The following is a 14165-nucleotide window of genomic DNA, read 5'->3' as shown; positions in this document are numbered from 1 at the left end:
CCGTGCCGTGGCCGCTGAGCCTGCGCGTCCGGAGCCTGTGCTCTGCAACGGGAGAGGCCATAGCAGTGAGAGGCCCACGTACCGAAAAAAAAAAAACAAAACTTAGTGAGATGGATCATCATTTGTTGCTTGCATAGGGAACAGAAAGAGCTATAATTCTATTCCATATCCTTTTGGTCTCTTGTTCATTTCAGTTGACAATTAAGAAATTCCTATTTCTTTGCAGATTTGTCATCCCTCTTTAAGTAATTTCTGGGAGGTTTGTTTCTTTTTTTATTATCAACAAATTTTTTCTGTTTCTCTTCCATAAAGAAATCTAGAGTCAAGAGCTATTTATTTAACACTTCCCTTATAAATTAAATTGACTTAGGGATAAAATGAAATTTGAGACATGGAAAGCTACAGAAGCATGGGGTAAAACTTGGAAACCTTCACTTTCTTTAGGAGCCTCAGCCTCTAATAAGCTCAGACTTTTAAATACTCCTCTAATCTTTTTGGCTGTGCAAAGGAAGCTGAGATTCAGGCTGACTGGCGCCCATTCTAGTTTGGAAAAAGGTAAAGTTTACTGGATATAGGAGTTTTGGGTGCTTAGGAGTATTTGCCTCTGTAATATCTTAGATTCCAGGAACCTTAGTTTTTAAATAGCAGGTCAGAGGAACCAGATTACATAGCTAATGTTGTTCTCCCTGTTTGCTTCTTAGCTCCTGTTTCAACGGCGGCACATGTATCGATGGGATTAACTCCTTCTCTTGCTTGTGCCCTGTGGGCTTCACTGGCCGCTTCTGCCTCCATGAGATCAATGAATGCAACTCTCATCCATGCCTGAATGAAGGAGTATGTGTTGATGGCCTGGGTACCTACCGCTGTATCTGCCCATTGGGCTACACTGGGAAAAACTGTCAGGTAATTAGACTCCATCCCATTCATTCAGCTCCCTCAGAATAGTTGAATATTATACCTATTCCTTTTCTAGGCAGAATAAGCCCCACCCAAAAGAGAAAGTTCTGGGTCTTAGGGATGTCCCTGAGATAAATCTGGAGAGCTTCTTAATAGCTGGTAGATTCCAAAATGGTGACACTGGCAAGATTATATGGATTAACAAATATAAAATTGTTAAAACAGGCTAACCAAGAACTGCAGAAAATGCATGTGGGAAATAAGCACATAGATATCATTTAGAAAATACAAAATGGGAAGTAAAGAACAATCAAAATATAATTTTCAAAATTCAGGCACAACATCTAAGGGCATAATGAGAATTATCATGTCTTGCAATATTGTAACAGTCTCAAAACCAAGCTATTCACATGTCTTTTAAATTCAACTATTTATAATAATATACGTTTTCATAGACTCTTATAAGGGAAGGACCCCTCAGAGCTGACTGGTCTAGCCTTTCATTTCATGGAAGAAGAAACTGAGCCCCAGAGGGGCAAAGTAACTTTTCCAAGGTTGCATACCAAACAGCATTGTGTTTAATTTTATGTAGCTTTACCTCTCAAACAATGGTACATGATAGAATAACAGCAGTCCAGAGAACTTAGGAATAAATGGCCAAGTTTAACTAGACCTACAGAGTACACTTCAATAAGGCTTTGCTGTAAGCAAAGGTGCTATAAGCACCTCAGCTTGTTGCTGATTCTGTGGATCAGGAGGGTTTTTGGTTTTTTTTACATCTTTATTGGAGTATAATTGCTTTACAATGGTGTGTTAGTTTCTGCTTTATAACAAAGTAAATCAGCTATACATATACATATGTCCCCATATCTCTTCCCTCTTGCGTCTCCCTCCCTCCCACCCTCCTTATCCCACCCCTCTAGGCGGTCACAAACCACCGAGCTGATCTCCCTGTGCTATGCGTCTGCTTCCCACTAGCTATCTACCTTACGTTTGGTAGTGTATATATGTCCATGCCACTCTCTCGCTTTGTCACAGCTCACCCTTCAGGAGGGTATTCTTCACAGGGCTCCTGCTTGTTCTCAGAGTGCAGACTACAGGTGCTCCACAGGGCTCCTGCTTGTTCTCAGAGTGCAGACTACAGGTGCTCATGGAGCGCCCTGCCCTTCCCCCTTTCTTTCACAAAAGGTCTGTACTGTTGAGTATGGCCTTCCTCTCCCCGGGGGCCAGGCCACCACATGTGAGTTTTGGAGAAGGTGCTAGTTCACTTACAGTCTTTGTCTCATGCTTTTCATAAGCTTGAGTTTCTCCCATCAGATAAGCTCTTTGACAGTTTTTAGGTTTATTAACAGGCTTTAAGTCCTTTCACTCATATTCACCGCAGACAGATTTGATCAAGCCCCACATGGATTTCTCACTCAGGAGCAGCACATAGGAGCTGTCTGACAGCTTTAACTCTCTCTTTCTTTCTAGCCCCATAGGGTGGCCATGTTTCTAGACATAAGTGTGGCGTAGGGGATAACTTAACCTATTGGGCTTCCTCAAATTCTTAAACTTGCGTGGTAAGAATTTTTAAATAGCAGAGCTAAAAGGAATTAGACTGTATAAAATGATTAGATTATCTGGGGACAGTGGATCTAAGTTTAAGGCTTGGGTGAGGGCTCTTTTTTAAAATTATTAATTAGTATGCTTTCCTTTGATTTCTTAAAATGCAGTATGACTTTTTTTTCGTTTCTGGTGTCTGAATATTGATGTATGTGTATGCCCCTGTTTCAGACCCTGGTGAACCTCTGTAGTCGGTCTCCATGTAAAAACAAAGGTACTTGCATTCAGGAAAAAGCACAGTCCCGGTGCCTGTGTCCATCTGGATGGGCTGGTGCTTACTGTGATGTGCCCAATGTCTCCTGTGAGGTTGCGGCCTCCCACAGAGGTGAGCTGTGCCCCCTCAGACTCAAGGGTCCGTCCACAGAGTATTGACTGACCAGCGGCATTTTAGGGCAAATATTGTTATCATGGGAGGAGAGGGAAGGGAAGACAGGAGTGGATGGAGAAGACTCTGGAGAAAGGGTCTGAAACAGAAGGTGAAAGGGCAGAGGAACAGCTCTAGAGATTCCAAAAAGAAAGGTATTTGAAGTGAAAGGAAGGCATACTCCACTTTCAGGGCTTGTTTATTATTTTTAATGTAAAACTGGTACAGAGGATTGTGAACTAGACAATAATAAAGTTTGATGTGTCAACCAGCTTAGATTAGTTGGTCTGAACCTGACGTGTTGTATGCTCTTCCGTGATGTTTCTTCCTCCACTGGGTTTCCCAGGGGTGCCCGTTGACCGCTTGTGCCAGCACTCAGGCATCTGTATCAGTGCTGGCAACTCGCATCACTGCCAGTGCCCCCTGGGCTACACCGGGAGCTACTGTGAGGATCAGCTTGATGAGTGCTCGTCCAATCCTTGCCAGCACGGAGCCACCTGCAGGGACTTCATTGGTGGATACAGATGTGAGGTGAGTAAGATGAGCAGGGAGAGGTCAGAGACCTCCCAGAAGATGGCACAACTCCTACGAACATTAGCATATTGAGTTTAGCTGCTTATGTCTTATTTTCACAATTTATAGATTTTTTTTTTTCCAGTTACAATTACAGTGTTTACTAATCACTGTTTTTTTTCAGTCCCACTGTGCAATAAGTTAAAATAGCTCTGGTAAGATAATTTTACAGAAGTCTGGAACCATCTTCCACAGGGTTGCTTCCAGGATTCAAAGCCAACATTCGCCTGCTGTGCATTTCACAGTCCCACCCAGCCCAGCGGCCCCTGGTACTTCCCTGAATAGCAGTTGAGATAGGAGAAGCCACTTTGAGGCGTGTCCCTTTGACCCATGTCATCTTTGTATACAGTCATTGATTAACCAACTAATAATTGTCTCAAAAAAATGTTGCTTAGCCTGTTCTGGGTACTGTCATACTGTTACATGTGTATACTTGAGGATGTGTGTGTCTTTTAAGGGACATCTTCTTAATGTCTGGGCTGATAATGGTTAGATCAAGATTTTAACAAAAGACCAGAGACATGGATTTGATCCCAATTTCGACCACCAAGCAACACTGAGAAAAGCTTTGCTTGTCTACTTATCATAAATGAGCCAAAGATGGCATCTGTATATTGGTCCCTAAGTTGTTTATTTCTTCACAGCGGGCTGAGACCTGTTAGCTCAAAAACCACTGGAACCAAACTCAAATTTTTACACATCCAATTGTTTTAAACATAGTCTTAATAAGTAGAATTTAGCCACTTAGAGCCTGCCTGCTTTGTATATTCTGCAAACCTGCACCAGACACTGCTAGCCATAGGTAAGATAAGCCCCAGGACATGAAGATACCAAGCTACAGCTGCCCTTCAGAGCTCTCTGATCCACAGACCTTGGCCTGGCTGCTGAGTGATATCACCAAAGACGTCAGCCCCATCTCTGTAACCCCCTTCCCTCCAAGTTCATCTGCCCTCCTCTCCTTACCCTCTTTCTCCCTCTGGATGATCTTATGCTGTGAGGGACTCAAAGCATTTCCCAAATAGAGCCACTTTGTGGTCAGTATCTTCTTTCTTGATCAGCCCTAAAAGCCCTGGAACCCCTACCTCTAGCCCAGATAGCTAGCCCACCTCTCTGGGCCCTCACCCCATACCAGTCAGTTTCTCACACTTAAACACATAGTTTCCTGAACCTGGAGATCAATACATGTGATATCTTTACTACCATCCACACATACCATTTGAGTGAGTCACAGGGTCCTCATCACATACAAAGGAATGCATATTTTAGGGGAAGGCTGCACACGGGAGGGACAAAAGTTTTGCACAGGCATCATCTGAAATATCGCTCAGAATATTCAGTCCTTGCCTTCCCCTTCAAGTGGCTTTTTATCACTTTCAGCTGGAAGTGATAAATGCCAGTAAGATGTGAGCTAACTCTGCACGAGATGGTTAGTAGAGAGTGTGATGATGCCAGAGAAGCATACAAGGGCTGGGGGAAGAGGGTCACAGTAACTTACCAGATCTCATTTGCTCTCAAGGTCTGTGTCCTACAATGGGCCAATATTTCTTGTTCGTTTTGCTTGCTCTTGGCAGTGTGTCCCAGGATATCAGGGTGTCAATTGCGAGTATGAAGTGGATGAGTGCCAGAACCAGCCATGCCAGAATGGAGGCACCTGTATCGACCTTGTGAACCATTTCAAGTGCTCCTGCCCACCAGGCACTCGGGGTATGAAATCAGCCTTACCTGTCTTCCATCCAGGGCATACTCTAAGTTAAAAATGCATCTTTAGTGTTGAGTGGGTTTTTAAAAATCAAGCATTATCTGAATCCTGGTAATTCAAGCCATTTCATTCATCTCTTGCCTAGCTCTGATGTTCTGACTCCAATTCTGTCTGGTTGTTGTTGAAATCCGTGAAACACAGAATGTGAAAATGACATAAGGTTGCAACAAAGTTAATCTGGTTAGCAAGATTTCTTGGTGCTTCACAGGAAGACAACTAGTGGCCTCTTGAAAAAATAATTCATATTTACCAGCTCATGTATTTTTTTAAACTTGCCAGGTTTTGCCTCCATAAAGTGGGGAAATGAATGACATGAAAACATTTGCCTATTTTCATAAGGCCAGGGGAGAACACTGATGGCCCAAGACTGTAACTAAGAATTGCAGTAAGACCTAATGAGATACAACCCTAGATGGTGGATGATGGAGCCATCATGTTGCCAGGGGCATTCCCCTGCCTCCAAACAATCTCTTGGAAAGAGCTTAGAGTATTGTTTTTTAGAAGAGATGTAGTTATAATGGTACCTGCTCTGAGCAGCTTGTGAAAAAAATAAAAAGTAAGAGGCCATCCACAATGGTGGGAAATCGATTCTCATGGTCAAAGAGAATAGAATGTTAGAGAAATATTTATACTGTCTTAGACCTCTGTGTCAGTGAATTTTGATAATTTACCCTTCTTGAGTTCAGACTTTGGCTAAATTAAAATGGAAGAGTACCCCACTAGTAGGCTAGTTATGGAGCAATGAGGTTAACGGGAAAGAAAAAATTAGGGAGAAACAGCCTTTGAATATTTGAAGATTTGTCCTATAAAAGTACTGAGTTTTCTGCTCAGTGCTTGAAAGAGAAGTAGAAGTTAATTTTGACTTATTGTTAGCTTGGTCCTTTGAATACTTGTACTGTATGGGACGAACTGTGATTCTGGTAGTAGCAAATTAAACCTCAAATCTCAGTGGCTTAACACAACAATTTTTTTTTTTTTTTTTGTCACTCAGATCAAGTCTGAGTGTGTTGGGCTATACCTCTCTTTATATTTTATAAATGTGGCTTTGCAGCACGGGGCCTCCAGCACCTCCACAGCAGGGGAAGAGGGACAGACTTACAGGCTCATGCAGCAGCTTTCAATACCTCAGTCTGGAAGTGACACCCATCACGACTGCTCACAGTATACTGGCCAGAAGTAGTAAAATGGTCTCAGCCTGACTTCAGGGGAGACTGGGAAATGTAGGCAAGCACATGGATATTCATCTACACTAAAATCTCTGCTATACCATTAACTTTTTTTTTTTTTTTTACCGTTAACTTTTTATTAACTAGAGATATCAGTCCTAGAATGGATCGTTTCATTAAGGCAATGAAATTTCTCTCTTCTAACCATTTGTTAAGGATGGCTGAAATGATAGTTTTGCTATTATTATTAACAGTCTTTTTCTTCTGGTACTTGGAATGTGTCATCCCATCCCATGTGATTTGACCTCCATTTGTTTAAATGAGAAATTAGCTGCTAACCTTATTGAGGATCCCTGTACATGCTGAGTTGCTTCTCTCTTGATGCTTTCAGAATTCTCTGTCTTTTATGATGTGTGTAGGTGTGGATCTCTTTGAGTTTGTCATACTTAGAACTCGTTGAGTTATTATACTGTTGTGTTTGGTTAGATATGTGGAGTGGTATTTATTTCTCTCTGGCCATTGGTGAACATTCCAGAGGACTCTCAAGTCCCACAGCCTCATTGCTAGAGTTACCACTATTGCTTTTCTTTCTATACTCCTGAGCTTTGGATCTTGGCCTGGGTTGCCTCCAGTCCCCCACGTCAAGAACTAATTGTAATAGTTCTTCTGCGTCAGGCTGAGGTTGACCTCTCTTTTACTTGATAGGTCTGTTCGTGACTGCTGGTTCTATTCTGATGGGAGGATAAGCATCTGTGTTCATTTTACTAGCAGTCCATAGAATACCAAATATTCTATGAGAGTGGGAGCACATACCGGTTTGCTTTTACTTTGCAATTTTTGATTTTGTTTGTTAATAGGTAATGTATGCACATGGTCCACAATTTTATACAACCCCCCGCCCCAACACATACACACACATACACACACACACACACACACACACACGTAGAAAGAGCATACAGTGAAAAATCTCTTTCCTGTATACCTAGTTCTCCTCTCACAAACAAGAAAACACCACTTTTCTTTAGTTTTCTGTGTATCTTTCTTGAGTTTTTTTTTTAATGTATCCTTCAGAGTTTCTTTATGTATATAGAAGCCAAGGACAAGGATATTTTTAATACCCACTTCTTCTTCTGAAGATAGATTAGACACAGTATTTTGCACTTGGTTTTTTTTTTTTTTTTTTTTTTTACTTAATTGGAGATGTTTCTATATCAAAATAAAGAACCTCCTTAATCTTTTTTCTTCTGAGAACCTTTGTTTTTTTTTTTTTTTTTTTTTTTACTTAATTGGAGATGTTTCTATATCAAAATAAAGAACCTCCTTAATCTTTTTTCTTCTGAGAAATCCCTTTTACGGGCATACCATATTTTACTTAACCAGTGCCCTAATGATAGAAATGTCAATTGTCTAGCATGTGTGTAAGTGTATTTGTAGAATAAATGTTCAGAAATGGAATTGCTGGATCAGAGAATATGTGCATTTGTAATTTTGGTTGATATTACTGAATTGCAACGTATGAGCAAACCTATGGGCTTCTCTTCAGTGTGAATGGACATACTCTCATTTAAGAGTCATTTGGGTTTTTTTCTATGGTTTCTCTGTTCATATCTGTATCCTTTTTTCCTGTTATGTTGTTTATCTTAATATTTTACAGAGAACAGATGTCTATGAAACAAAATATAAGTATATTCCCGATGTATTGCTTTTTGTTTTTTAATTTTCTTTATGGGGATTTTTCATGCAGAGATTTTTATTTTTAATCAGGTTGAATTTATCAGGTTTTTTTTTATGGTTTCTGTGTTTTGAATCCTACTCAGCAACACTGTTCACATTCTAAGATTATAAAGGAATTCTCACATATTTTCTTCAAGTACTAGGATACTGGAGAACTTTTTCCAAATGGCTACTGATTTGTCCCAACACAATTTACTGAATATTTGATCTTTTATACAGTGATTTCAGATGGCACCTTTATCAAATTCTAAATTCACATGTGTATTTGGGTGTTTTTCTGGGCTTTCCTTTTTGTTCTATTATTCTATTAATTTATCAATGCCTCTCTGCTTTAAATATTAAGGATCTTCTTTTTCAGGGTTTTCCAGGCAGTGGTTATAGTTTGTTTTTCTATATAATTTTAGAATCAGATTGTCTATTAAAAATCCTGTTAGTATTTTTATCGGAGTCACATTAAATTTATGAATTTGTGTAAAGAAGACTGATATGTTTATGATGAGGAGTCTTCCTAACTAAACCATAGTGTATTTCCATTTATTCAAGTTTCCTTTTGAGCCTTCCAGGTCTATTTTAAAGTCTTCATGTAGGTGTAGCACATTTCTTGTTAAGATTATTCTTAGGTATTTTATCTTTTGCTATTGCTATTGAAAATGAGGCCTTTTCTTTTCTTTCCAATAGTCCTGCTATTACAAGTGGTAGGAATACAGATCTGCTTTCCTTGCTTTTGCAATTTTTTGAATTAATCATGAAATCATTTCTAGAATCGTCACTGATTTCTTTTGTTTCTTTCTCAAAAATATTCACAGGTACTCATGCTTGATGGCTCATTTACAACTGCAGCACATTGAATGAGTTCTGTTTTAAATGGAATAACCTTTGAGCTCTCAACAGGATACTTCCCCTCTGTTTTTTCAATATAAGATATTAGTGCGCTTATACTATTTTACAGGAAAAGTCAATTATGTCACTCAAAATTTACTTCCAATTCTTACCAAGAATTCTTCCAATTCTCACGTGTAATCTATTTATTTATTTATTGTTATTTTTTAAACTGTTTTTATATTTTGAATCCAAATCAATAAATTAATGAAAATAATGCTAGCTACTACCTAGTGAGCTGCTGCTTTCGGTTGTGTGGGAGAGTACATGTGAAGCCCTGAGTACATTCTTTCCTTACTGGTGACCAAGAGGATGGCAGCTGCCCTTGATCAAGAGTGTGTTTTGCCCTGCCTCACCTAAAAGTTCCCACCGCAGACTGAGGAATGTAACCTGACTAATTGTGAAAGTGCCAACAAGGGTGGTTCTCCCTTGCTGGAAAGCAGCATTCCAAGGATTGTCATGATTTTCTCTCTCTCCTCTCTTTCCTCCAGGCCTGCTTTGTGAAGAGAACATTGATGACTGTGCCAGGGGTCCCCACTGCCTTAATGGCGGTCAGTGTGTGGATAGGATTGGGGGCTACAGTTGTCGCTGCTTGCCTGGCTTTGCTGGAGAGCGGTGTGAGGGGGACATCAACGAGTGCCTCTCCAACCCCTGCAGCTCTGAGGGCAGCCTAGACTGCATACAGCTTACCAACGACTACCTGTGTGTCTGCCGCAGTGCCTTTACCGGTGAGCGACTTTCCAGCCTCCACAGCCACTCTGCCTCGGACGGGGATTTTAGTGAGGAAATTGGGCCCTGTATGACACATCCCAGACCCGAGTGAAGCTTTTCTCATATGTGAAAAATTAGACCAGCTTAATTCAAGGGCCCAATTTTTTCTTAGGTCTGTGCTCCATCGATCTTTGCTATTCCTGAGAGATGCTATCTCTTTTGTTATACATTCATTATATCATATTGTAGCAGAAATATAAAAAAAAAGAAATAGAATGTTGGGAGTAGTTGAGCAAAATAACATTTTTAAATTGAGGTAAAATACACATAACTTAAAGTTTACCATCTTTACCATTTTTCAGTATACAGTTCAGTGGTGTTTAGGACATTCACACTGTTACGCTACCATCACCACCGTCCATCTCCAGAACTCTTCATCTGAGCAAAATGACATCTTGTTTTCAGGAACCTTACATCTAACTCTGGTTTCATCACCCTGCCTCCTTTGGCATGTAGTGACTTGAGTTACTGGGTAGTCGCTGCCACTGTGACCTTTCCACCTCTGTGGGAATCCAGAGAGGCTTAGGGTCTTCTAGGACACTTAAAGGGAGTAGATCCAAATTGGGATGTGCTTAACCAGAATTGGTTGATGAGGGTTTGAAAAGGAAAACTTCAGAAGTCACAAGTATATGACCTGCCGTCTTAAGACTTGGCTGTGTTCATCACAGATTATAAAGATGACCAAGTCCTGCCTCAGAATAGGGACTTTATCATAGACACTTGCTAATTATTTCTGGAGGAGGGCAGCTTGGTCACTTTGGGGAGCTAAAATAGTTGTTTATGTCTAAATATGGCGGTATCATCAGATACTCAGAAATCTGTTTCGCACTTCTGGGGTCCATCCGAATCTTATGCTGTAGAAGTATTCCCTGGGAGTCCGATGAGAGTCTGCAGTAGTCTACTTACTAATAGTTTGGCAAGTTGGACCCTGCTACATTCCGAGCCTATTATATCCAGACATTCTTCCTTCCAATTTTGAAGATGTGCTACCTTTAAGAACTTGGGAATTTTATTAAAAATGGGATGGATTTTGAAATATAGAGGATGCCTAGGTACATTATCAAAAGAGAAACAATCCATTATGAACATCATGTCTTCGAGGCAACACTGGACAGAAAGAATATGAACAGTCTGTCTGTAGTCTCATATTGGTCATGATGTGCTTGAGAAGCCAGAAGAGCAGAACTGACTCCTGTTCCTTTCATTACCTCTGAGGCTTCCTTTATTTGGAAACAGTGATAAGCTCTTACAAAGAAAGAAGGAAATAGATGAAGGAAGGAATGGAGGCCACCTTGAATTGGGGTCCCCTAGTCAGGAAGTGGTGTTTCTACATTTTCTACACTTGTGAATAAAATATCCTTTGACTCATTGATTGTGATTATGGTGTGGTGCTGATGCTGAGATGAACATCAAGGGACCATCAGTCCCTGAGCCCCGTGCAAATGGGGTGGCTGCGTTTGCTTATTGTCTGCTGCTATGATTTGAAGAAACAAACATCTGTAACACCTGCCTCATTATTCTGGTTGGCCAAAATTACTGCTATTTTAGTTTCATTTTAATTTTTAAAGCCATCTCTTCCCTTCCGAGTGCCTGAAGGCCAGATGGAACCTGAATCCTGCTATTTGCCAAAAGGCCTCAACATTGCCCCATGTCCCCCCCTCCATGATTTCATTTGCTTAGTTCAGTTTGTCATGGAACAGTGAGCTCAGGATACCTTCTGTTTTAGAACCGAACTGTGCCTAGAGATCATTAACTCTGGGAATATTAAGCTGTGTTTTGAAACATGCCAATCAGGTTACAGAAAGGCTAGAAAATGATTGAAAAGAGACATCACTGATGAAAATTCTCTATAAACTGCAAATCACCCTTTTTCTTAGTTTTTTTCTTTTAATTTTTTTCGTAGTATAGTTGATTTACAACGTTGTGTTACTTTCTGCTGTACAGCAAAGTGAATCAGTTATACATATACATATATACACTCTTTTTTAGATTCTTTTCCCATATAGGTCATTACAGAGTATTGAGTAGAGAGTGTCCTGTGCTATACAGTAGGGTCCTTATTAGTTATCTATTTTATATATAGTAGTGTGTATATGTTAATCACCATTTAGATGTATTGGTCTGGTGTAGCCTCTCTTATGAAATAGATGGTGTTAAAATGCAGTGAACACTTTTGCTAAATGTTTCTTTTGACTCATGAAAGCTAAAGTGCCTTCGAAAAAAGCTTAGATGTCATTTTCCTTTTTTTTTTTTTTTGGAGAGATTAGTCATTTTTTTTTGTAAAAAATCTTGTTTTGTGAGTCTTGTTTTGTGAGTTGATTCTTGTTTTGTGAGTCGATTCAGGCACGTATGTGTGCCATTTGTGCTTATTACTGTAGATAAGGCAGATGAGGGAACTGCCCTGAGTCGGTGATGGGCCACGCATGTTGAGATCCAATGAGTGCCTTCCTCATCCTCTTTTGTTCCCTTAGGCTTAGAACTTAATTCTCATACCTCTCCCTCCTCTAATCCTTTGACTGGCCCACATCCCAGGAGTGTTCTGTTCTGTAACTTGCAGTTACTACTTCTGCCTTTTAAAACACCCTTTCATTTTCTACTCTGAGGTCGCCACTGTGAAACTTTCGTCGATGTGTGTCCCCAGATGCCTTGCCTGAATGGAGGGACTTGCGCTGTGGCCAGCAACATGCCTGATGGTTTCATTTGTCGTTGTCCCCCGGTGAGTGCCATGTTGCCTATTGAAGGAGGATGCTGTCTTCCACACAGTCTGTGACGAAGCTTAGATTAAACCTGGTGTTTCCGAGCTCTGTGGGGAACTATCTTGGTGGGGACATTTCTTACTTTTAGCCTCTTTAGGAGAAAGTGCTTCAGTTTTCCATTTAGAACTGTTAAAATACTTCCAGAAACAGTGAAGCTCCCTGATCTGTGACTGTCAATCTTCAGAAGCACCAAGGGCAATGGAATGTTCCCTTGAAATCAGGGCTAGTGTCTCTGGCTTCTGGGTCTTGTGCTGGAGGGTAGTCTTACTGCCCAGATTGGGAGAGAGTTGGTTGGAAATGCCACTCTGCTCACATTCCTTGGCAGGGACTATTTGAGAGCAGGCTGCTTCTTCAACTAGAAGGAAGCCTAACGTTAGCCACTTGCTGTGCAAACACTTTTGCTACTGCCAGAGGCTAAAACCTCTCTAACACAGATCACTATGTGTGGAGAGGTACCAAAAGGAAACCTGTCCAGTAACCTTGGCCTGGACTGAGCGAGAAGGCCAGGAACGAAATGGCATAGGAAAGTTTTTAGACACCTAATACTCTGAAGTGAGTTTTTTCCCCTATAAAGTCACTGTATGAGTGATCTAATGACGCTTAGGAAAGGTGCTAATAGATACGGTGTCACCTGACTCTTATCCTACCATGAACTGTTGACTTCATTTCTAGAACTGAGCTCTTAGAGTGAGAAAATTCTATATTCATCCTATGGAACCACCAGCCCTAACCTGCAGGTTGACTTGAAGAGGTCTCTTCCTAGAACTTGGTCCAGGAGGCTACACAGAGGGATCTTAGCCAAGGGTCTAGTCTTTACCTCCCTAGAGGGGTGGCAGAGAGGGGATTGGGAGGGAAAATGGGGCATGCCCTCAAGAGTCAGCCTGCCATTCTCATTTGTTCACTGATTTCCACAGGGATTCTCTGGGGCGAGATGCCAGAGCAGCTGTGGACAAGTGAAGTGTAGGAGAGGGGAGCAGTGTGTGCACACAGCCTCAGGACCCCGCTGCTTCTGCCCCAACCCTCAGGACTGCGACTCAGGCTGTGCCAGTAGCCCCTGCCAGCACGGGGGCAGCTGCTACCCTCAGCGCCAGCCTCCTTATTACTCTTGCAAGTGTTCTCTGCCTTTCTGGGGCAGCCACTGTGAATTCTACACAGCTCCCACCAGCACCCCTCCTGCCACCTGTCTGAGCCAGTATTGTGCCGAGAAAGCTCGGGATGGCGTCTGCGATGAGGCCTGCAACAGCCATGCCTGCCAGTGGGATGGGGGTGACTGTTCCCTCACCATGGAGAACCCCTGGGCCAACTGCTCCTCCCCGCTTCCCTGCTGGGATTACATCAACAACCAGTGTGATGAGCTGTGCAACACGGCTGAGTGCCTGTTTGACAACTTTGAATGCCAGAGGAATAGCAAGACATGCAAGTAAGCATCCAGGGTCCCCAGAACTGAGGGACACTGTCACTAACATACCTCGGTTTCTTGTTGTTGCTCCTAACCACTCCAGTGCTTCAGCCCAAGCTGCCTCTGCTTTTCGGACTGGTGCCCTGGGGCCCTCTGCTTCCTGGTGTCAGCCTTGTCCCAGCGCACGCTGCCCTGTGCTCTCCCTTGCTGACAGAGGGGCAGGAATGGTCACTGCACCACCGGCCCCTCTCTGCCTGGC

The 14165-nt window shown here is 41.7% G+C and overlaps 1 protein-coding gene across 1 annotated transcript in view; it reads left to right on the top strand.

Moving 5' to 3' along the window:
• NOTCH2 (notch receptor 2) overlaps positions 1 to 14165 on the top strand; it is a 176883-nt gene that overhangs the window by 152142 nt on the left and 10576 nt on the right. The window contains exons 19-25 of the mRNA XM_007457124.1: positions 702 to 903; positions 2674 to 2827; positions 3213 to 3397; positions 5011 to 5143; positions 9472 to 9708; positions 12355 to 12467; positions 13422 to 13927. Coding sequence (XP_007457186.1) covers positions 702 to 903; positions 2674 to 2827; positions 3213 to 3397; positions 5011 to 5143; positions 9472 to 9708; positions 12355 to 12467; positions 13422 to 13927 — 1530 coding nt within the window. The remainder of the gene's footprint in view (positions 1 to 701; positions 904 to 2673; positions 2828 to 3212; positions 3398 to 5010; positions 5144 to 9471; positions 9709 to 12354; positions 12468 to 13421; positions 13928 to 14165) is intronic.

This window comes from Lipotes vexillifer, unplaced genomic scaffold, assembly GCF_000442215.2.
Source record: "Lipotes vexillifer unplaced genomic scaffold, Lipotes_vexillifer_v1.1 scaffold511, whole genome shotgun sequence".
Taxonomy (NCBI): domain Eukaryota; kingdom Metazoa; phylum Chordata; class Mammalia; order Artiodactyla; family Lipotidae; genus Lipotes; species Lipotes vexillifer.
This window is presented reverse-complemented; position numbering and strand designations above follow the sequence as displayed.